The sequence below is a fragment of the Phoenix dactylifera genome, chromosome 12, assembly GCF_051530095.1.
Source record: "Phoenix dactylifera cultivar Ajwa chromosome 12, Ajwa_hap1_PhDact_Kaust_v1.1, whole genome shotgun sequence".
Taxonomy (NCBI): Eukaryota; Viridiplantae; Streptophyta; class Magnoliopsida; order Arecales; family Arecaceae; genus Phoenix; species Phoenix dactylifera.
Genome location: NC_143201.1, coordinates 20,171,427 through 20,194,828, shown reverse-complemented (window position 1 = coordinate 20,194,828; position 23,402 = coordinate 20,171,427). Strand labels below are relative to the sequence as shown.

The following is a 23,402-nucleotide window of genomic DNA, read 5'->3' as shown; positions in this document are numbered from 1 at the left end:
TGAGATATATTTGGATGTAAAGAAAACTGCTTCAAAAAATTACTTTTATTGAGAAATGTAGTTTGTCATATGCTTGTCTCAGTAGAAAAATCGCAAATTTGAAGAAATTAATAGCTAATTATCAAAAAATCTTTTTTATTTTCACGAATCCGGACAAGCAACAATGATGTGGTGTTCTCAAAACCAAGTTATTGCTTAAAAAAGAGTTTGAAGGCAATAATTATGTTTAATCCGGTCAAGTGGTCAGCATCAAGCCACAAGCTAGAATTGAGGTAAAATAATTTATTCTTCGAATTGTAAAATAGAATGTTCTCCTCATTCTATGTCATATGAAGAGATTGTTCACGTGCACGAAGCTGCATAGTTTTTGGACATACTTTATGCAACCTAGCCACTCGGTAAACTCTTATTTGAGTCCGTGAGGCAATTGGATCAAACAAATCACTAAACCGTGGCAATAGTGCTACTGACAGTGATATCCATGGAAAACCTATCCCCAATTAGTTCATTTAATCTTCTTATTTGTTTGTTTATGCTACATTAAAGTGAAGAATAGAAAGGTCTGGTTCCAATCTTGTAGTCCGACTTGTTCCCAGCTTTCCAATTGGTCTGCAGTGATGTATGGAGATTAACTAATGTCCTCTTCCTCCTTTCTGCCAGCGTCCAAACATTATTGAATGAATGACCTGCGGTTGCAATGGTTCTGTTGCCTCTTTTCATAGTTCAAAATATTGATCATACTGTTTGTTCTCAAATAAAAATGACTTGAAGTAAGAATAATTAAGTCCGAAACGTTCCATTTTTTTTTGTAAGGTCAACAATCAACATGCTCTTATTTGCTGATGTTGCTTCTAATCTTTAAAAAAAATTATATGAATACAAATGAACGTATGCAATATGTGTTACTTTCCGTCAAATGATGCTATATAATATTCATGTCGTAGGCCTCATGAACACTTGATATAACGTCAAATCTTGTTACTTTAGCTATGATACAATTCTAGCCTTTGTGGCATATAATGCAAGTGTTCAATAAGGTCTTTTGCAAAAAAGGCTGTCTAAATATTGTTTTAGAAGAAAAAATATTTTCCGTTGTTGCAATGTGAGGTGCTGGTTTTTGTTGTCCTCAAAATGCCCAAATTTTATCAAAAAATGGCAAATAATCTATATCAGGTATATTCGAGAATAATACCAAATTATTATTTATATCCGGTCATTCAAGACTGAAGTGGCTCGGTATCCAAGACAAGGAATTCCTATTTGCACTGGATTGTCGTATCAGGACAGCAGATTAATTTTCCATGGACGTCTCAAAAAAGTGGCCTTGCAAACCCTAACGAGGTGGGCTCCATATGCATGTGATGCTTCTTTAATTCAAACAGCATTGGTGATTTAGTGACTCATAAATGGAACTCATAAATACTTCCCCTGGCAGCCATAATTTCGCCATGCCTCTTCTTATCTTATATCCATCTAACGGTTCAATGCATCTAGGGTGGTGCAATGCATCCAAAACAGTCCGAGTTTTTTTAACCCTGTGGTTAACTTGGCAGCCTTTCTGTAGTTGAAAGTATTATTATTTTTTTTTTTACATTATTTGCTGCTACGGGGATCCAGTTGGGCAATGGAATCCAGCCTCACGAGCGAGTGAAGGCAATAGCAGCGCGGCGGTGGGAGAAAACGCGGATTCTTCCTCTCTTGCCATCTCTTTCAATAGAAGAAGAGAAGAAGAGAAGAAATAATAGAGATTCAAGGACGAAGGTGAGACCTTTGAATTGAAACAGAGGCTATGAAGCAATGCCGCTCTGGTTTTGATGAGCTCCTGAGATTCTTCCCTTGAGAAAGCTGGGATTTGTGGGATATGTTTTCGATCTTTCTCGACCGCCCATATGCGTTCTTTTTCCCTTTTTCTTCTAAAAGTCTCATCTTGGTGTTCTAAATTTTAATGATCTACTGGTAGGTCCGGCGGAGCTTCATAGAATGATAAGAAATCCAGCCTCCAATGCCATGTTCTGCACTTTACTGAATCGGAACTGAACCACAAAGATCTCCCTTTGGAAAAAGTTCCCTCCTTTGTTTCTCTTTTGTTACTGTGATATCGACATTTACGGGGACCCTTTCGTGGCCAAGTTGAAGGCCAACCTCTCTTTTTCCAACAACGCTCTTCTCCTTCCATACTTGTTTTTGTCTTGGGGGCAGGAAAGGTGTCTCCTTTAATTTGCTTAGATTTGATTCGAAGGTGTTTGATTTGGTCTTCTGGTGAATTAGCATTGGGGCAGGCAGTGTGGGCGATGTCGAGGCCGCTTTCCCGGTGGTCCACCGGCAGTGGGCGGATCACTGGCATCTCCGACCGAGACCCATTCAATCAGGATTACTCGAAGGATTTTGCTGAGAATGGTTTCGGGCACGAGGCCGGAGCTTGTCAGAGCCGGCAGGGAACAGGGCTTCCCTTCGTCAAGCTAGGCTTGGCCCTTGTCATGGTGCTTGCCCTCCTCGGCTCCCTTTATTGGACCATATCCATCTCCACCTTGTCTCAGGTTCCCATCAACCGGGGCCACCGCCGTCTGCAGGAGCTGCTTGTCTTGGACCTCTCGGAGATCGGTGAGCTGTCGCTTGGTTCCGCCAAGTTGAGGGAGCTTGAATTCTGCTCATCTGAGTATGAGGATTATGTCCCATGTTACTGCAATGTTTCGGAGAGTTTGGATGCCGGAGATCCAGATGGAACAATGGAGTATGAGCGCCAGTGTGTTCGGGAGTCTGCCAAGGAATATGGCTGTTTAGTTCTGCCGCCGAGGAATTATAGAATTCCCATTAGGTGGCCGAGTGGGAGAAACTTCATTTGGAAGGAGAATGTGAAGATCACCGGGCTCGAGTTCTCCTCTGGGAGCTTGACAAAGAGGTTCAGTGGCTCTATTGTTTTCTTAATTAGCTTGTTTTTATGTTATATTTGACAGTTCTGGCATAAGAGCTGTTGGATTGCAGGATGATGGTGGAAGAAGAGCAGATCTCGTTTCGCTCGGACTCCCTTATGGTTGATGGAGTAGAAGATTATTCACATCAGATAGCAGAGATGATTGGGCTGAAAAATGAGTCTAATTTTAATGAAGCAGGGGTGAGTACAATTTTTCCATTCACAGGTCACTGTTTGGTCCTTGAACATAATCAAGATATTCAGTTTGTATATGCTTATAATGGAAAGTAAAGAGCAGAAAGAATATTAGAATTTATCAAAAAGCTAATTTACTGAAACTAGTTTGAATTTATGATAATGGTACTTTTTAAATGGTGCTTGCTTAACTTAATTAAGTACTGTACAAATGTTATGCAGCAATTCTTTTTTTGACTCTAATTATGTTATTCTGATGATATTACATTGTGTGGGAAAATATTAAAATTATATGAGAAAGAGATTTGATGGGCTATACTTTGGACTGGATTCTAGTTTGTAGTTTACGTTTCATGCTTTCAGATTGTTCTGAAGTACAGTGTGATTTTGCACTTCCTTTATAGATCACACGAACTCTTTTTCTTTCTGTTAACCTCATTTATTTCTCAATTTTGAAAGCAGTCAGGTATTTGATGTTGTAATCTTATATTTATGGCTCCTTGGGATCAAACTATCACTATAACAATTCCTCAGTGCATGCTATCTGTCTGTGATGATTATTACAACTTCAATTGCCATGAGCTAATGAAATTATTTGTCATCAAAAACCAAAGACCTTGTTTTACCCACCTTGATTTTGATCGGTGATTAATTTTGATTCTACCCATTTGTGAAGAAAATGAAGTCAACATAACCTATTTAATTTTCCCTTGACAATACTGCTCTTTTCTTCTTAGATGATACCCTTTTATGAGATTTCTAGGAAAAAAAATGTACATATTTACTGGAGATGCAAATTTTCATGATTTTTCTCAGAATGATCATTGCCTTGTGTCCTTGTTCTCCGGATTTTTCTTCTATTCTTGTTTTTTTTTTTCTATCCATTTATTTTCCAAAGCCTCCTACATCTCTCAATTTTCTCCTTATAATTTTATTTTTGGTTCTAAAATTAATCCTTTTCATGAATTTGCAACTTTTTAAATTTCAAAGGTGAGGGTAGGTCTTAGTGCAACGATAAAGTTGCTCTATTATGACCTAGATATCATGAATTTGAAATATGGAAATAGCCTTTTTGCATATGGTGGTAATGTTGGATATATGTGACCCTTCCCAAACACAGTGGCAGGAGCCTCATGCACTTGTACACCCTTTTTATGTTTCCAAGATGACATTTACATGATATGCAAATAATACTATTACTGTTAATGATTTAATCGTCTATAACATTATCTTAATTATAGATACATTCATCATTTGATATTGTATGTTTTGTTAATGTGTATAATATCTCTGGTGAAATTTTCTTTAGAATGAAAACTCATCCAGTCTATTTCAGTGTTCCGCACTGCACAAATATTTATGGTTTTGCGCTTGGCGTCATGGTTTCATGAGACAAACCTCAGATTATATTTCCAAAATCTTGACTTTGCTAATTTTGACTTTAATTGTTTCTGAGACAATCTCTGTTAAGATTGAAACTGGTTCTAGACCTCAACAAGAAACTTCTATGTAAATTGGACTGAACACTATTTCTTGAACCAAGGTCAGTTAATTGAACAATTTTCTTATGTGTTTCTGTTTTATGCTTAACATGAAACGTTTCTTTATAATTGATCCTTTCTGTAGCTGCTTAAATTTAGATGTAGTTTTGGATTCCAGCAAGGTTCATCCTCAAATGCATGAACCATCAATCTTAGGAAATTATCTAATTTTCTTTATTACTCATCTATATATACAATATCAAGTGGATTACTTTTAACTATAATCTTGCAGATTAGAACTGTCTTAGATATAGGGTGCGGCTTTGGTAGCTTTGGGGCACACCTCTTCTCCAGACAGTTGCTGACTATGTGTATTGCCAACTATGAGCGCTTTGGTAGTCAAGTCCAAATTACTCTTGAAAGAGGCATGCCTGCTATGATCGGTTCTTTTGCATCAAAACAGTTGCCATATCCATACCTCTCTTTTGATATTGTGCATTGTGCAAGATGTGAGATTGACTGGGAGAAGAAAGGTTTGTACTAAATTATATAATTGCTCTGAATTTACTATTCTTGGTTGATTGTACATATCTCCTATTTACTCTTTCCACAATGTATCTGGGCCACAATATTCTTAATTAACCAAGCTTGACCAGATGTTTTTTATAGAGTCAGCTACATGATTATGAAACGTAAGTGATTGAAAATACTCTGTGATCAAAATAGCCATTTAGTTTATTACAGGACAAATTCTGATGTCAAATCGTATTCAGAAGTATTCCTGTTAGAATATAGGAATTAGGTTCCAGAGAATTGATGTTTAAGTTGGACAAGTGTAGAGTCAAGAATAATGTCACCCATGATATGGGAAAATTTGCTAATATGATCAGTAGCAGGGAAGGACACTTGGTTTTGTTTAATTATCTCATTTGACTACTATTTTATGTAAATGCTGGATTTTGCATTCTTTGTCAACCAATATAGTCACCTGAAGAGGCAGACAAGATCAGAATAATGGCAGGGGATGAGGAACCCAAAATTCAACAGTATAGTCATGTTGAAGATTTCGACTCTAGAAATCTTGGTTGCCAACTATAATTGATCACTAGTTAGTCTTTCGAAAAGTATCAAGTGAATCATTTTTGAGAACAACCAACTCCATCCAATGTGATAAGACTCCATTACCTAGGTCTCAACCTTCCCCCCTCATTTTCCTCCCATCCAAGAGGATGTCAGCTATGGTAGTTTTTAGTTGATACTGTCGTTTTTATTTGATGATTTGCTCCTAATCCCAGTATCCAACCCAAATCTGGACCTCCTCTTGCCCCAACTGTAGTTAACCTTGTATTAATGATATGAAGCTAAATCTTGATGTCTACCTTTGTATTATGTCTCTTGTGCTGTGTGCACCATGCCTCATTAAGTTTGTAATGATGACCTATGAGAGAAATTTGACGACCTATCTGATGTACATTTTGTTGTTACATCGGAATATGCTTTTGAACAGCATATAGTTGCTCGGTCTCTTCTTCCAGTAAAGAATAAATGATATGGCAAATCTAGGATTCAGTCAGTTGAGAATCCAGGAGAAGTTCGATTCCTCCCTGCATTCTATAGGCTACTGCAAATGTATATAGGATACTCTCTCCCCCTCTCTCCCCACTCTGTGTGTGTCTGTGTAAAAATATATGGAATTTAATGTGATGAAGTAACCATCTTACTATTGTAGATTTCCAAACAGTTGATTGGGATGCTTGACAGAAAGAGCAAAATAGATAGTTCCACTTCTTCTAAATTTGATAATTTGCATGAATGTTTGAAGCCTTGAGCCTGTTCGTTTTCATCATTGTTGAACATCAAAACTAGAAGGAAAATCAGGAAATATATATAAAAAATTATCTAGGTGTTCTTGCAGTGGTATTATTGCAGCTACACTTTTTCTTTCATGATTTATGAGTGGTCCCAGCATCTGCTTTTATTCTCTTCCATCTAGCCCTGGGCAATGATATTTGCCTGGTTAGTGACCTCAGAATTGTGACATATTACAGACTTCATTCAGTATTCTACCTACCTTAAATTGTTCTATTAAGGCTTCATTTGGAAGTGGAATCAGTTAACCTGGAGTAAATTTGTTAACTTGCTCCTACCCCTCTTTACGCTGCGATAAATTACTCCACCCTACATGGTGGAGTAATTCCTGGGTTAAGTGGGTAATTGGGTTTGGAAGGCAAAATGTTGTGTACCAATCCATCTATCATCTTTCTAACATCTTTAATGTATATATTCTGTTGTATATATGTGCTTGGAAAAAAACACTTTAAGCGTCACATTTCATCATAGTCTTTTCTTTTTCTTGCTAAGAAATGACAAAATGATTAACAACCTTTAGAATTGGTGATGATGTTGTAGAAGCAACATATTCCCCAAATTGGGTGTGCTGCTTCTACACTCTTCTAGCAAGAAGGATGCGAAAACCTAAAGAGACTACCCTACTCAAGTGTAAATGCACAATATAAGTTCTGTGGATGGCAATCTTTATTATGCGATGCCATCAACTCTGCCAGCACTGGAAAATGAAGTCCTTTGCAAGCATAAGGTTCCAGGGTGCTGCTTGGATGAAAGGTTATACTGAAGCATTTTTATAGTCATCATTCTTATTTGAAGGGCACCCATTCCAATTAGATAGCTGTAATATATATATATATAGCTCTTTGATATAAATAATTTAATTACAACAGTCGGTATAATTAATAGGACATCAGGTGCTCGAGAAGTGAAACAAGTAGACAATTCAAAACTAAAAAAATGATCACAATGTATGTATGTATGTATATATTGTGATCATTTTCTTAGTTTTGAATTGTCTACTTGTTTCACTTCTCCAGCAGCTGATGTTCTATTAATTATTGCTGACTGTTGTAATTAAATTATTTATATCAGAGAGCTATAAACTACGTCAAAAACTAGACGCACATCTCCATTTTTTTGGGGCCTGTTGGTTTTCGGGTCGGGGGGTGGTTGGGGAAGATGGGTGGTGAGTGAAGCTGGATTTCCTATTATTGGCCATACACTTGAAATTTAAGTACGCGCTTTTCACCGTTTTGCCGATCCATTTAGTTGCTAACTTGCTCCTATGATGCTGTTACAGATGGTATTTTCTTGATTGAGGTTGACAGACTCTTAAGGCCTGGAGGTTACTTTATCTGGACCTCACTTACAAATACTCAAAGATTACTGCATGATAAAGATAATCAGAAGAAGTGGTCACTTATTCATGATTCTGCTGAGAAGCTCTGCTGGGATATGATGTCACAACAAGAGGAGACAATTGTATGGAAAAAGACTACCAAGAAGAAATGTTATAGTTCTCGGTATGCAATCCCCTTCTTTATGAATTAGGTTTTTCTCTCTGCTGTCGGATTATATCTCATGCAATAAGAGCAGTCATCTGTCTCAATACATGTGGTTTGAATGTTGCCTAATTTATCTTGATTTGATGAAAACATCTCTAGGAAATCTGGACCTCCTGTCTGTGACAGAATTCACGATCTTGAGTCTCCATATTACCAACCACTCAATCCTTGCATAGCAGGAACCGGAAGTCAGAGATGGCTTCCTATTGAATACCGGACACCATGGCCTTCTCGAGCTACATTAAACTCCACTGAACTTGATATCTATGGTATAATCATATTCACCAAAATAATATGCATACCCATGTGATCACTAATTATTTTACTGTCATGCCTGCATTATGAAAAATCATTGTTAGAAATTGAATTTCCTTTTCACTTTTCAGTCTGTTAACTCATGTTTTTCCTTCATCAGGCTTACAGTCATGGGACTTTGCAGAGGATGCATTGAACTGGAAGTCTGTGGTTCATAATTATTGGACTCTTCTTTCACCGCTGATATTCTCAGATCATCCAAAGAGACCTGGTGATGAAGATCCTTCCCCACCCTTCAACATGCTCAGAAATGTACTAGACATGAATGCTCGATTTGGCAGCTTTAATGCTGCTTTATTGGATGCTGGGAAGACTGCATGGGTTATGAATGTAGTTCCCACAAGTGGTCCCAACTACCTTCCTCTTATCTTTGATAGGGGATTCATTGGTGTTCATCATGATTGGTATGCATGTCTGCTTTTATTGGCTGACAACTTTGCAGTATATTTTTTTTCCCTTTTATTCTTGTTGACTGATGGTCAAGCAATGGTTTGCATAAGCATTTCATTTCTTATATCTCCACCTAAATGTGGATCTTCCTGGGGTAAAAATCATTCTTTTCCCCATAGGTTGCCTTTGGGGGTCTCTAACATTAAAAGCATGATTATATCATTTTACATGACTTGACAATTTTTTTTTGATTGTTGAGATTTTTAGGAGATGTTTTGGTTGCTAAAAGGGGGAGGCTCAAAAAGAAAAACAATATGAGATGGTATAGAGGGAGAATCAAGAACGTTGAATATTATACTCAAAATAGAATATTCTGTTGTTTTAGAATATTTTGGATTTTTGCTGCAGAATCAAACACTCAGATGTATAAAGTCATAAGTTGTTCTCTTAAGAAAGATGTAGATTCATGGAATTCATGATTTTGTTGGTAAACCCAAATGCATGCTCAGTGATCCACTCTTCTGATTAAAATATCTAGCTACTGGACCTTCTCCTGATTTTTTCTGCAGTTAAGCCGCCACCTCGACTGTTTCCCTCATTTAACTTTTTTAACTATACATTGATCTTCCCTTTTGTCTTTGTAAGTCATCCAGCTTCTTATCTTTTAAGACTCAAATGTTCATAATGATAGTTCATGTAGCTGTACTTAGGCTTTTCAACACCGAGATGTTTTGACTAGAATGTGGATATTAATATTATGGAGTTACTCTTTTAACTTTTTGATGTTTACTTGGCATTTTTTTGATAATTACCTGTTTTACCATTTCTTTGTTCATCTTATCCTTTAGAAAAATACATATGAAAATTTACTTATGAATTCTTATCTATGATAGGTGTGAAGCATTTCCAACATATCCAAGAACATATGATATGGTGCATGCTGAAGGATTGCTAACACTTGAGACCAATCAACAAGACAGGTGTTCCATGATTGATATATTCTTGGAGGTAGATCGTATTCTCAGACCCGAGGTATGATATTCTTTAACAAAGTTTCATATGGACCTCTTATATGTTAGTGACAATGTTTTGATGTGCAATTGATATCTTCATACAGCCAGCTATGAAGGAGAAGAAAACTATATTGTCCATCACATCTAAACATTCCCTGAGCTGCACAAATATTGTTGTATGCACAAGGAACGAGGAAGTGTTATGTGTGAATACAAGTACTAAGAAGTCATGGTATGCCATATCGGTCGGTACTGGTACATACTGACCATACCATACCAAACTGGTACCATGTTGGAACATAGTATGGGGGCCATATCGAATGTTGGTACACCAAATCGACGCCCATACCAGGCATACTAATACTGTACTAGGATGGTACTGGCATGGGTTCTAGTACCCAGATGGTAAACTTTGCTAAAAACAATTACTAAGTTTCAAACATTATTCATTCTACTTTTTTGTTAGAATTATCATTCAATGTAAATGTGAAAATAAAGGTGAAAATCCAATGCCCATTAGTGGGTTCGAGCCTGCCCAGTCACGATGAGAATTATAATATATGCTAGGTCTCGATGCGGGTTAGGATCCTGGGTTAATATTTTGGTTAGCAAGAGTGAATTCTTAACTTGGAGGGGGCTGGTCCAAATTTGTTCTCGTAATGCCACCCATATCCATGGGTTCACTGCCAATTATTGTCCTCTGTGCCTTTGGAGAAATTTCTATTTGAAGGTCAAAAGTATTTCACATATCTCCGAAATATCTTCACATCATTCGATGCTGTGTACTGATCATCTCCAATTCTATTAAGGTTATCTTATATCATTTTGTGGCATTGAATACTCAATAATTTTATGTTTTAAGTATGAAATATATTGGAGAGTCGTAATTATATGACGGTTTCATCTAACAGTAAGTTTTACCAAATACAGCTTAGTACGGAGTAACTTTATCAGTCTATTCATAGTTAAGGCTGGAGTTAGAGTTGAACTGCAATGCATGGAGAAAAGGTTTTTAGAATAGATTTAACAAGATGTTTTATTGTATTAGCACAACTGCAACAGCAACTCAGAGAACTTGCTTCAGATCTTATTAGGTTATTTCTGTTGTGGAGCTGCTGATAAGATGAGTTTGAAATAATTTCCCATGTAAAGGACTGGAAGATGCAGTTAGCCTCAAGCAAAGATCTGAAATATAAGCTTGCCAGTTCAGCCTATCAAAAGCAGTGTTTGGTTCTAGATTGGAGGAGGATGCAAAATTTTTAAGGATTTTACAGTCATTGCAGAAACTGGATTGTTATTTGAGTGTTGCCGAGTTTTGCTTGTATTAGGTGGATTTGGCCGGATAGTTTCAGAAATTTTTTTATAGAGATCTTCCCTAGTTCTGCAGAGATTATATTTCATTTAAGGACTTAACAGCCATCTTTAAGAATTGGCTATTGCTATTAAAGTTTGGAAGTGTTTGGCTTTAATTCAGTCTGCAAGTATAGATCTGGGAAGTTTTCTGTGGGATTCATGTTTTATCATTCAACAGAGTCTGTATTTTTGTTCAAATGTGCTTAGTGGTTGGTTTGAATCCTTATAAGGGCAGCAGCTACTTTAGCGAAGATACCACAAGACACAGCTATTGAAGTTTGTCTTGGCCTTCTTACTAGATTAAGCAAATTATACTTGTATTAATGATTTTTCATTTTTCAAGACATTTTTATAGCTATCTACGAGATCTAGACTACAGTGTTATCACAACATTTCATTCACTCTTCTTCATCGGACATGCTTTGGTTGATTCCCTGCACCTTGTGGTTGCCCTATAGCGCAATCTAATACCCAATGGGCATCAACAATATTATGCATGGACATAGTTGCGTGCCTGAATTGGATTTTTGTACTTTATCGTATCCTTTCACAAGAGATTTGGCTCATTCCTTTGCTCTGTGTACCTTTTCTTTTTCCCTTTGTTTTGTAGTTTAAGAGGTCAGAAATACTCTTTTTCACAGAAGAAGGACAAAAGCAGTGGATCCATATTCTATTCAAGAATCAAAATTCATTGAATTTTAGAGTACCTATAGAATGCAAAGAACTTAATCCTTTAAGTTCAAACTGCTCGGCATCTCCAAGATACTTGCTTATATCTTGACTCGAGTCATTATAGTATAACACAAAACCAGTAAGATATAAGTATCATTGCTCTTGTGCTACTTTGATTCAAAAGCTGTTGCTTGCTTGCCTGTATGCAGGGTTGGGTATTACTTCATGATACAGCTCCTCTCATCGAAGCAGCTCGATCTGTTATAACACAGTTAAGATGGGATGCACGCATGTTGGAGCTTGACAATAACAGCAATGAGAAACTGCTAATTTGTCAGAAGCCCTTCTTCAAGAAACAACAGAAATAGATAGGATTCACCATATTTTGTTTTTCACATGGTATATGGTATCCAATTACTTCATGGATGGTAATTGTCATAAAGCCACATCATAAAGGGGTATCCACAAGAGTTGGAAGAAGGAAGAATGGAGACCTCATACTACTGTGGAACCGCAAGGTCTCCATAGATCATGTAATTAAGAAAGAGCAGCTTGGAGAGCAAAGGGTACGTTCAGTTTTTGTCAGCGAAAAGGTTAGTGTAAGGATATGATGATGAAGGTTTGCAAGTGATTATTACTATTTTTAAAACGATCAAGAAATAAATGAATGATGCTGTAACATATGTACTCGTTATGACCAAAAACCCACTGTTTTAAGTATATTCTTTATTCCTTATCACCGACCTGTTATTCAACTCTATTATTTATTCCTTTTTAAATTGCATCCTCTTTTGCTGCAGTGTTTCTTTCTATGCATCCATACCATTATATTGCTCATCTCAGTCGTCGATGTGAGAGATAAATATAATTTGTAAGCTAATACCTAATTGTCTTTATTTTTTTGATCTCTAAACGGACCACGAATTAGCTGCGTTCATGGTATCTCATGTACATGAAATGATTTGGCAGTGAGGTACCAAGATGTTAGAAAAGATATTTAAGCTTGCTCACCCGATAGGCAAGATTAATATAAAGTTTACTGATTACCACAAGGTTAAATCTGTCACTGGGAATCTCGTCTCTTCCATTAATGCGTATTAATCTAACTGCATATTGTAATAATCCCAGCACATCATGCATAATTTTATTCCACATTCTTTACGTTAGCCTGAATAACAACAACTCCGGGTGGGTAGAGAGGACGGTCAATCGAGGGTGAGGAGTAGAAGAGTCCCAAGGCCCGCAAAAGGCCTGGGTTTTGGTCGCGGGCGGGGTCTCAGGGTTCTCAGCCATACCAGGCCTTCATAGCCCGTTCGGCTATTTATCCGGGATAACTCGGGCATAAAGCCCCTAAAACCCAAACCAAAAAGGTAATAAAACCCAAGTCCATGATATATGCACTTCAAAATTAGGATGTCTTACAGAGGGATGGACTGACCCGATTCTATTATTTAACATGCTAAAACTGTTGAAGCTGAGATATGTCACAGAATCTGATACTAACATTCTCAGATCTATGCTAGATAAAATGAACTTACATGACTCCTGTTTGTGAGGTGCATCATGTCATTTCTACAAACATTTTCTTGGGACAACAATTGTCAGCTGTTTCTCTCAGGCTGGATCTTGTTGTTGCTGCAAAAACTACCGAAGCGAAAATTATGATTAAACAGAAAAAAAATACAAAATTTTGCCAGGCCGACTTTAGCTCGGTAGAGTGGAGAACCATAGTTGGGTAGTAAACGACCTAAATCCTTAGGTCGCCGGTTTGAATCCGGCAGGCCAGATGTTTTTGTAGTCAAAATATGGAAGAGTTGATGTCGAACGACTTTTTTTTCATCATAATGACACTAGCAAGATTTAAAAAATAAATATGCTAAACAAATGGAGGGATTGTATGTATTATCGCAATACCATTATCGCAAAAATACACCCGATAAGTAATTAGGCTGCCTTGAATCATCTTCTTTTATTTGGCTCCCTTAACCCCTGTTACAAAGAGAGATGCCCCAAACGCTAATCACCAAACAGCAAACACTATTGGTAGAATTCCCACTCCCTGGTACTATAGCCCTGCTGTAGTGATTAAAAGTGACATGTTGATGGTTAACACTCTTTGCAGTCCATTATCCTATATATTTGTCTACATAAATAATATTTTGAAGTAATATATCATGTCTAGTGTATCCAGAGTACAATGGATCTTGTTGGGCCACGTTTGGGGTTAGATTAGTCTCGAGTTGGACTCGCAAGGCCCGACACAATTAAAATGGTCGCGGGGCCCATTCCAAGGTCAAACAATAAATGGATTCTAAAAGAGATATAATGATAACTTTTTCAAATTACACCCTGCCCTTAAATTATGGGTGACATGGCAGAGATATTAGAATCTTTATATGGGGGTGTCACAATCTTTTCTTTAAACGTATCCTACCCCTTGATAAATTGTCCTTGTTCTACCCTCAATTACTTTGATTTGAGAATTAGAAAAACATAAAAATCCCATTTTGGGTCAGATGCTAAGAAAGGCTACATGGCCATGACCTAGCCAACCCACATCTCTCTAAGAGCTCAAGGTCAGAAATGATTCCATCCGTGGTAGAATCCTTGAATTTATCCAACTATTATTGAGGAATAAAGCCAGCATTACAAGAGACTGGAAGCTTAAACATACTCCAACCCAAACTTGATCAACCTAAGCCTCCCACATGTGGGTTTTTTTTTTCTTTGCTAAAACGGGCACTTTATACGATTTGAGTACGGATATATCCAATAAAATTAAAGAACAACAAGTCTTGGAGTGCTCTCGACAACTCCTCCTCATCGGCCCACAGGATATCTCCGAAGTGGCAGGCCACATACATCTGTGGATTCTTCAACCAGAACCATATCCGATTTAAATCAGGCTAAGATTTTCCAACCTATACTTACCAACCTCACCCTCCCAGATCAATGAAGCCTTCAACTTGAACCAAATTAATAATTTTCCAACCCAACCTTGACCAGCCTCACCCTCCCACATCCAAGAGGGCCAGATGACCACCTTGCGCCTAACATGACCTGGTCCTCCTCCCAATTGCTCCAAGGCCACACCGACCTAACTCTTATATCCAGGGCTGGGCCTCGTCTTCGCTCGCCACTTGGTTGGAAGACGAGAGACATTAAAAGTGAAGCAGAAATAGTGCTCCCCTTTCTCTCTCTCCGCCATGAATGGCGACGAGAGCTACGAACTATAGGCCGTGCGTTCCTCCTCGTCTCCTTTCTCTTCTCTCATCCAAACCCTCGATCGAAGGATTTCTTTTCTCCTGCTTGCCTTCTCTGAGCCTCTACGCTAGGAACCATGGGAACGAGGGTTTGGACGGCGGGGTTTCTTCTCCTGCTTGGAGCGGCGTCGCTGCCGGGAGGCCACGCCTGCGGTGCGCCGCCGACGGAGGGCCTCTGCCCCAGGGTCTCGGCCGGCGACTCGATCCTCGGGCATCGGAATTCGTGCACTGCCGTGGATTTTCCGGCCCACAATGAGCATTCGAGCAGCGTCATCGAGGTGACGTCTCAGAATTTAGCTTCTGCTCCAGTTCCATGCGTCCTTTGTATCTTATGGAGAGAAATTAGGCCCAATTTGCTACATAATTTTGGAAAGAATTGGGATTTCATGCATATGGTCACATCCCTCGTCCATGGAATGATGCAATCTCGTACTTATTGCTTTTTTTCTGCAAATAGTTTGAATTGTTGGGATGATTAGTACATTAGATTTTAAAGAACCAAAAGATGATATTTTTATGGCCGGGCGGCTTGAGGGAAGGAGCGACCAGTGAAGACTCAGAAATGAGGAGGAGCTTTTCTCGAAGGAAGAAAGATGTAAGAGAATAGCCAAATGGTACGATAGTTTAATGGCCAAGATGGGGCTTATGTATGGAGAAAATGACGGATTGGTTACGATTCGTGGGTGTGGTTGAGGTGATTATGTGGATCCGCAGTCATTTTACTATAGAAATGTACGCTTGATGTTTAACAATGTTGCAAAAATTTTAGGGTAATGTGGTGGGATCTTTCTCATAGAAGCATGTTTTTTTTATTTTATTTTGGTTGGGATGGGGGGATCAGGCAAAGACTAAAAATTCTGTATGGTTCAAAATGTTGAGTAATAAAGAGCATCAGATTACTCAGAATTTGAGAATCTTAGATAGGTTGATACATGGTAAAAGTAGGAATGCTGGGATAAGGAATTTGTACATTAGAGGAAGTGTGGTCATTGTGTGGTTTAAGGACAGTTGGCCGAGAGACTGCTGGGATGGTATGGACATCTGCAACAAAAAAGGAAATGCAATTTGTTCTAGTATTAACTGTTTTAACCTTTAAAGGATTATTGATGTAGAAGGGCTCATAAAGCTGGTCAAGAATAGTCAATAATTATGATTGCGAGTGAGAATTTCCATTCACGTTCAAGGAAAAGGTGATATCCAGATAACAGGTATCTTATGCTGTTAGTTATCCACAGTTTGGACCTTACTGTCGGATCGAAACCGCAAATGATGTGAATCTCGTCCATGGATTGGGATCAGTTAGGATCATAAGTTCTACACACATATTATGCATCATAGAATCCCTTGGGTCATAGGATCAACCTGAAAATTCTGACGATGAAGTAGATACTCTTTTACTTTTGTGTGGTTGCTTCACTTCATAACACGATGAAGTAGATATTCTGATGCCCAGTGGATAGTAGTTGCTTTATTCCTTTGTTTTATCTGAAAATTGTCTGACTGTGGCATCAAGACCAAAGTTTTATTTCTTTTTATTATTTTTTATGGTCTTTTTACATAATATAGTTGATTCTTTCTTTGCGCTCATCTTTCTGTGATCCACGTTCGCTACTCTTGCCTCAAGGGACACACTACTGGTACCACATTCATGCATTGCATAGTGTTCCTCATGATCTCTTCCATGTCATTCTTTGCAGAATGTGCTCTCAGTTAATCTGTATTCAGGCATTCAACTCTATACTTGCACTATCGCTCTTTTTTTCAACTAATTTCTGCTCACATGCTACTCATATCGTAACTGAAAACCCAACCACATGTTGCTCTATTTTAGTAGGTTTGGCAAGCTAGTTCTGGCTAGACTCTGTGTTTAATGAACTTGCAATTTGAGATATTTAGAAAGTCTAACATCTCCATTAGAGTTGGTTCACAGTGTGTCAGAGTGCCTGTCACCATGTGATCTAACAGGCTGACAGATTTCATGAGCTCACATGTAATAATATGCTAATTTCCATTCTTTCTAGGATCTTATATCAGTGGCCATCCATATTCTTTAATAAATGCCTCTTTAGCAACAGCTTTGTGTTCACTGGTAAAAGGATAAGAATGGGAGGTAAGAGATATATTTTGCTGATGTAGTTGGGGGATTACATTTTTGATTTATTGGAAGTCCCACCTCCATTCTGAAGGGATAGTCAATGGAGATATAATCACAATCCTCACTTTAGTAATGACTTGAGGAGACAATTGATTTTTAAATTATTTTGGGCTACTCTGATCTGGCCAGAGAGAAAAATTATTATAAGATTCAATGTTTTAGTTCATGACTAGCTTGTTTCGAACTGCAAAATTGGAGTTAGATGTCTCATGTTCTTCAAAATGCATTTACATAACTATAATCATTAGACAAGTAATAACATATGGTGTTCAATATATGAACTATTGGGAGCATCAAAATCAGTTACAATATTTTGGATTGCTGTGAGGATGATGTGGTTTAAATGATCCATATCATGACTGTTTCTTATTCCAAGGGTTACCAATTCAGGATAGTTACAGACTTTGGGTGTTCATGTTGTGACACCATATTTGGTCAGCAGGTTTTGTTGTTCTTCCTGTTCTCTTTATAATTTGATTTGGTGATCTTTTTAATAAGTAGGGTAAAGATAAGCATGATATATTGGTGGATAGCATTGTGCTTTCATTCTATATAGAACTCTGATGCAGTGATGCATTGCTTATGGGGTGAACTTTTTTAGGGGGGTGAGCATGCGTTGTCAAGAGCATTACAACTAATTTACAGCATGCAAGGGGCCTCTGTGGCTGTGCTATTTTATGCTTCTTGGTGTCCTTTCTCAAAAATATTCCGACCAAGCTTCGATGTACTGTCTTCCTTGTACCCCACTGTTCGTCATTTTGCAGTTGAAGAATCTTTAATCAGGCGAAGGTGTGCACTGCAATCTGTCTGTAGGCTTGGATTTATAGGGACATAGAATCCTCATAGATGACTGACGGATGTAATTGCAGCATACTCTCAAGGTATGGTGTCCGTGGGTTTCCAACCCTCTTTATTATGAATTGTACCTATCGGGTACAGTATCATGGATCGCGACGCACCAATTCTCTTGTAGCTTTCTACAGTGATATTACAGGTAATTTGCATTCTGACTATTTTTGAATTTTTGTATCCATTGTTCATTATGATTGGTATCTATTATAAGGTCAGCGTCGAAGGGAACTTTATCCTAGAAGTTTTCCATTCAACTGGTTTGCTGTTGAAATTTAACATATATGTTAGGTCCCGATCATGAATATGTTCATATGACATTTATGTTTTTGTTCTTTGCCTTTGGCCATTTTTCAGTAAACTAGATATCTTCCCTTATCATGTGCAACCCACCATTGTTATTGACATTTCGAGAGCAAAAGAAATGTAAGGAATCCCTGACCGCAGCATTTTTTTTCGAAAATCCTGATACGTACTGAGTATAGCAAAACTTACAGGCTAGACCATTGGTGTGCTTTAGAGGTTAAACCTGGATTTCCATTTAAAGCGCATGCCTCCGCAGGCACCTGTCATCGCTCGCTATTTATGAACCTTTTCGATAGTTTGCAATGCCAAAGTTTTCACTTATGTTGATTGTTTCACAACTAGAGGATTTGAGATGACCGTCAGAAGCATCTTTTATTGATCTCTAATCATCCCGATAAATGCTAGCAACTGCATGCTGGGAAGAGAGTAACTGTTAAAATAAAGCTTTATAACAGCTTTGCAGGAAATCAAGATAACTTTTTTCTCCACCTTAAAGGTGAAGTTCACTACTGTAACTCCACTTTGTATTCCTATTGACCATGATTCAACTGGTCTCTTTGGTCAAATTGGAAATCTAGACATGATATTCTGCTCAAGCTTATTGATTATTTGATTAATTACTAGTAGATATCAGAAACTTTAGAAACTGGCACAGAAAGGCTTTTAAAAAAAGGAGAAGAAAGAAAGAAAGATGCAGAGCAATAAGAAAATTAGGCTATGTCCTGTAGCTGGGAGATAATGAAACAGACAAGAGTCTACATTATCTAACAGGAAAAGAAACCAGCTAGCCTTATCTAGAAAACAGTCAAAAAAACATCAAGTGACAGAAATTAGATGACCAGCAAAGTGCAGCCTGACATGTTTGAGACCATTTCTTAAGCACACTTGCCTATTTCAGTCATGTGTGAACTAACAATCCTCAAAATCTGCAAGGCTGTCTAAAGTTAAAATCCACATCTTGAATGATACATATTCAGATAACAGGAGCTATCCAAAACCATTTTATTTAAATGGAAGAATGGATAACTGCAAGCTGATAATGCAGTATTCCATCAAAAAAAAGTTGATAATGCAGTAGAATACAAAAGTCTGGCATACATTTCCAGCATCCTTTTCCTTCTTTAGAATGATGATACATTTAATGTGCATTTGACTTGTTCTAGGCATTAAGCCTGAATCACTGGATCCAAGCTCACTGGAAGTAACTGTTGGCTCATCAAGCCTTGTCGAGTTCGTGGAAGAAACAAATCGCAAAAACTGTCCATATTCTTGGTCAAGGACACCGGAGAAGTTGCTACAGCAAAATACATACCTCGCGCTGGCTACCTTTTTTCTGCTTTTGAGGTTACTCTACTTTCTTCTTTCGAAGCTTAATGCATGGTGGAGATGCACGAGGCATGCAAGCTTAATGAGCTTGTGGGACTGTTCCCAGGCATATTTTGTGCAAGCCAAGCAGGTTTTCTGCAGGCTGAATCCATGCAAAAGAAGCAAAGGCGCAATGAATGCAAAGTCATGGGCTAGCAAGACACTAGCATCAGTATCCATTGGTGAGCCGAGCTCAGCACGGACACACTTTGGAAGTGAAGGGAGTTAAGAATTTTCTGGTAGATCTCGATGCCATGTCTGTACAATTTATCACAAACAACATTACGCTTTGTTACAGGCTCCGATAATTATTGCGGCAGCCTCCCTTTTCAAAGTAGATGATTCATTGTTCACCTGTTTACTTCTGGTTGTTGCATGACTTACTAACAATATACTCGAGTAAATCTCATGTAATCAAATCACTTGAATCCTTCTAATGAACAGGGTAAATGGTAGAAATTACTTGCAATCTCTTCAGTGTACTTGTTTAGGATGCTGGAGATATGTCTTGTGCTGTATAATCTAGTGACTAGGTGGATACTGGATTAATTTTTGAAATATATCGTTGTCATGAACAAACCTCCAAGTTCTCAATCGGGTGTGCCTCCATAATCAGGATGGACTCACTTTATTGTGTTCAGGGTACAGCAAAGGGAGACAACTCCTACACTTGCCATCAGAGTGGTTGATACAAATCTCCAAATACAGGGAATTGCTCGAACCCAGGCCTGATGTTCGGGCTAGTGCTCTAGAAAAGAAGAGAAGGGAGAGTCTAATTCCCCACTTCTTGTTGTTTCTGTTGGAACAAAGGTTAGAAGAGAAAGGAGACTCGAACTTCATATAGACTTGAAGATTTTCCCTGCAAGATTAAAGCCATTGCATCTAAAGAGAGCTCCTGATAAGGTGCTGGAAACAAAAGAAAATCCATGGAGGAAGAAGTAGAACTGCAAGGTGGAGCAGGTGCGGCGTGTCATCGGTCATGCTGCCATTTGCACAGACCATCAGGTGTGCCCTGTGCCATGGCGGAAGAATGGTTACAGCAACTACTCTATTTGGAATTTGCCATCAAGCTCTCTTTAGGTGCAGGGTGAGGAGAGGGCAGTTCCAGTCGGTATAAGCTATACTATGAGGCGATGCCTCTGTTGGAGCTGCTTAGGTGCTAATTACAGCAATACGTTTCGGAGATGGGAGCAGTTTACGTGCAGTTGACAGAGAGGTTGGTATCCTGCATGAATCAACGCCACGTTCATCAAACTCGATCCTGGTCTAAGAAGAATCCTAATGTTATTTGTGTGAGAATCCTAATGCCAGCTGCAACTACCTTCTACTATTATAATATAGGATTCTGCTACTAGCTGTTCCAGAAAAGAAAAGGGAAACAGAGGACCAAACTAGCAGTGTTGCGTTTACATTATTTAACCAAATTATAACAGCACTCTCTAAGCTGGACCCACTTTTATTATTATTATTATTATTTTATAAAGAACGTTGCCAGGGTCTCTTTGAAAAATCCAACAGGAATGGGATGAAGTGGGTGTTAAGAATCATTGATTATCCGGGATTCTATCCCTAGTTTTATTCTACTAACATACTTATCTTTTAGTAGTGATAAGTCTTATCTTTTTCTTTTAGTAGTCATGAGTTTTATTCTTATCTTTTAGTAATGATAAGTCTTATTCTAACTTTCATCTTTATCTTTTTAGTAGGTATTGAATTTGAGTAGAAATCAACTTGTGTAGCTCATTTTTTTTAAAAAAAGTATTTTTTTTTATCCTGGTTATTTTTCTTCCACCTTCTCTTTTTTGTTATTTGTCTTTATCCTATTTCTTTTGTTGGGCTGTATCCATCCAATATCCCTGCAACCCGAAATCTATGGGAACAAAAAGATCGCTATAGATTTATTTTTTGTCCTGCAAACTATCAGGCCCGCAAGCGGGTTTTAAGCTAGGCCCATGGGCTGGGTAGGCCGACAAGCACGATTTTTATCAGAGTATTCTTACTGAAATACCAAACAGGCCCTAACTACAATTTTTTTTGTCCAGTTAATTAGGAACTACTAGACTAGAAGGTGGTGGTAGCTTCAGCACATCCTGATGAGTGGCTGAGGTAGATGGGAATGACCCATTAGAGAGGATTTGAAAGTAAAGAAGGTAAAGACATTGATGGGGACGCCATAACCATCTACCAAAAGAAAATTAGCTATAACGACTGACGTGGCTTCCCCAAAAAAAAAGAACAAACAAACTTTTTGAGACCAAACTATCCAAATTCCTCGAGAAAACACTGGAAGATCCTCAAATGTCGAGTGTGCTGTGAAGCAGTGACAGAAACAAAGAGCTTACATCATAGCGGGATGCAGTCCTTAATAAATTCTTATGTTCGTTTTCAGCAAAGGATGCAAGTAACTAGCTAGGAGAATTTGTACAAAAAATCATCATTAACAACTACTGCACACCCGTCCCGTCCTAGAATAAATACGTCTCTTCCACTGTTCATCGGCCCCAACTCCAATCGAGAAAGACCAAAAAAATACTATTATATTGATGCATGACCGGTTAATTAAATAATATAATTATAATATTATATTAATTAAAATTTCAGCTTAGTGTCAATGGTGCATGTAGAAATCCAAAAAGTTGGTAGCCGGCAGATCGGAGATCCGCCCTACTATTATTATAAAAAGTTAGTACTCTAAATCTGGCCACATTTTGATCTCAATCTTATGGCGTCTTGTCCTATGCGGTTCAAACCATGCCCCCTTCAATTCTAATAAAAATACTTATTTAAGCTCTGAATGATTAACTGGAAGATATTATTTTGATTTCTTAATTTCGTATAAGTAATTAAGATTTATGCAGCAAATTAGTGATGTGGAACTAAACACATGCCCGCATAATTTCTTATAGATTGGACCGTAGCCAATTTTGGCTCGTATTATGGATGAAATAGGTTTTGGTCCAAAACCTCAACTATCCTACCATGGACCTAAGAATAAACACTAAAATTCATTGTTTATGATATCAATTTGTTGATATAATGTGGCCCTCACAACCTAAGATCTTCGGCATTGTAACATGGAAATCTTCATTCTGAGATTGTTTGTAAGGATAAAATACCAAAATGTTAGCAAAGAGGGCCTAAATAAGCAGGAGTCAAGCTGGTAAAAGTTTCCTTTCTAGAATATATATATATATATATATATAAAGTAAACAGTGGTACCTTCCCGTGCTACTGCACCAAAAAAAAAAAAAAAAAAAACTATAACAAACCATATCCAGAACTACCAAACTCGGTTTGTTTGCGCTGTGGCTCTTTGTGGTGGTGCCTTTCCATCATTCTCTCCTATTTTTACGCTTTAACAAGAGCACAACCCCATACTGACGTACCCCTCTCTCCTATTTTTCCCACGTTCATTATATATAACAACAAAAAAAATTATGTAATTGTTATTATATTATTATATAATGCAAGGAATATCATCAATTTTTTTTTTTTGCTCTCTCTTCATGGATTGGTCAGGTTGGGCCTTCGTTGGGTAATAGTCGATCGGATGCATATAAGACGTAACTGGGCTCTTTTTTATTTTGGGGGTACTGGGCTCCGTTTTTTCTTTTTTCTGGTACGTTTTGTTTTTGGTACATTTATTTAATCATATAATAAGCAATTAAGGGAGGGCGGGATTCCGCGTAACAGAAGGGAGTTAGATCGGAGGGCCTCCCGC

At 38.0% G+C, this 23,402-nt stretch overlaps 2 protein-coding genes across 3 annotated transcripts; both read left to right on the top strand.

Annotated features, from left to right (window-relative positions):
- The first annotated feature begins 1,421 nt into the window (after positions 1-1,421).
- LOC103701770 (putative pectin methyltransferase QUA2) lies at positions 1,422-12,482 on the top strand. Of its 2 annotated transcripts, none has more exons than XM_088708915.1 (9): positions 1,422-1,761; positions 1,961-2,899; positions 2,983-3,112; positions 4,880-5,120; positions 7,736-7,958; positions 8,100-8,269; positions 8,416-8,719; positions 9,599-9,737; positions 11,953-12,482. In XM_088708915.1, the coding sequence occupies exons 2-9, from the start codon at positions 2,292-2,294 to the stop codon at positions 12,109-12,111; spliced, it is 1,974 nt and encodes a 657-aa protein (XP_088565041.1). In that variant the 5' UTR covers positions 1,422-1,761; positions 1,961-2,291; the 3' UTR covers positions 12,112-12,482. The 2 variants fall into 2 exon arrangements, with proteins under 2 accessions (XP_088565041.1, XP_088565042.1); XM_088708916.1 differs by having other exon boundaries at positions 1,449-1,761; positions 2,269-2,899.
- Positions 12,483-14,766: 2,284 nt separating this feature from the next.
- Positions 14,767-20,150, top strand: LOC103701769 (5'-adenylylsulfate reductase-like 4). Its single transcript, XM_008783939.5, has 4 exons — positions 14,767-15,284; positions 17,763-17,950; positions 18,031-18,155; positions 19,480-20,150. Exons 1-4 carry the CDS (start codon positions 15,084-15,086, stop codon positions 19,908-19,910), a joined length of 945 nt encoding a protein of 314 aa, XP_008782161.3. The 5' UTR covers positions 14,767-15,083; the 3' UTR covers positions 19,911-20,150.
- Positions 20,151-23,402: the final 3,252 nt, after the last annotated feature.

What these genes read in the sequence shown, in the direction of transcription:
- LOC103701769 (XM_008783939.5), top strand. Translation starts at nt 15,084, where the DNA reads ATGGGAACGAGGGTTTGGACGGCGGGGTTTCTTCTCCTGCTTGGAGCG. An exon ending in GAATCTTTAATCAGGCGAAG is followed by an intron (nt 17,951 to 18,030) that starts GTGTGCACTGCA and finishes ATGTAATTGCAG; the next exon opens with CATACTCTCAAGGTATGGTG. An exon ending in TTTCTACAGTGATATTACAG is followed by an intron (nt 18,156 to 19,479) that starts GTAATTTGCATT and finishes GACTTGTTCTAG; the next exon opens with GCATTAAGCCTGAATCACTG.
- LOC103701770 (XM_088708915.1), top strand. Translation starts at nt 2,292, where the DNA reads ATGTCGAGGCCGCTTTCCCGGTGGTCCACCGGCAGTGGGCGGATCACT. An exon ending in TCTGGGAGCTTGACAAAGAG is followed by an intron (nt 2,900 to 2,982) that starts GTTCAGTGGCTC and finishes GTTGGATTGCAG; the next exon opens with GATGATGGTGGAAGAAGAGC. An exon ending in CACTGAACTTGATATCTATG is followed by an intron (nt 8,270 to 8,415) that starts GTATAATCATAT and finishes TTCCTTCATCAG; the next exon opens with GCTTACAGTCATGGGACTTT.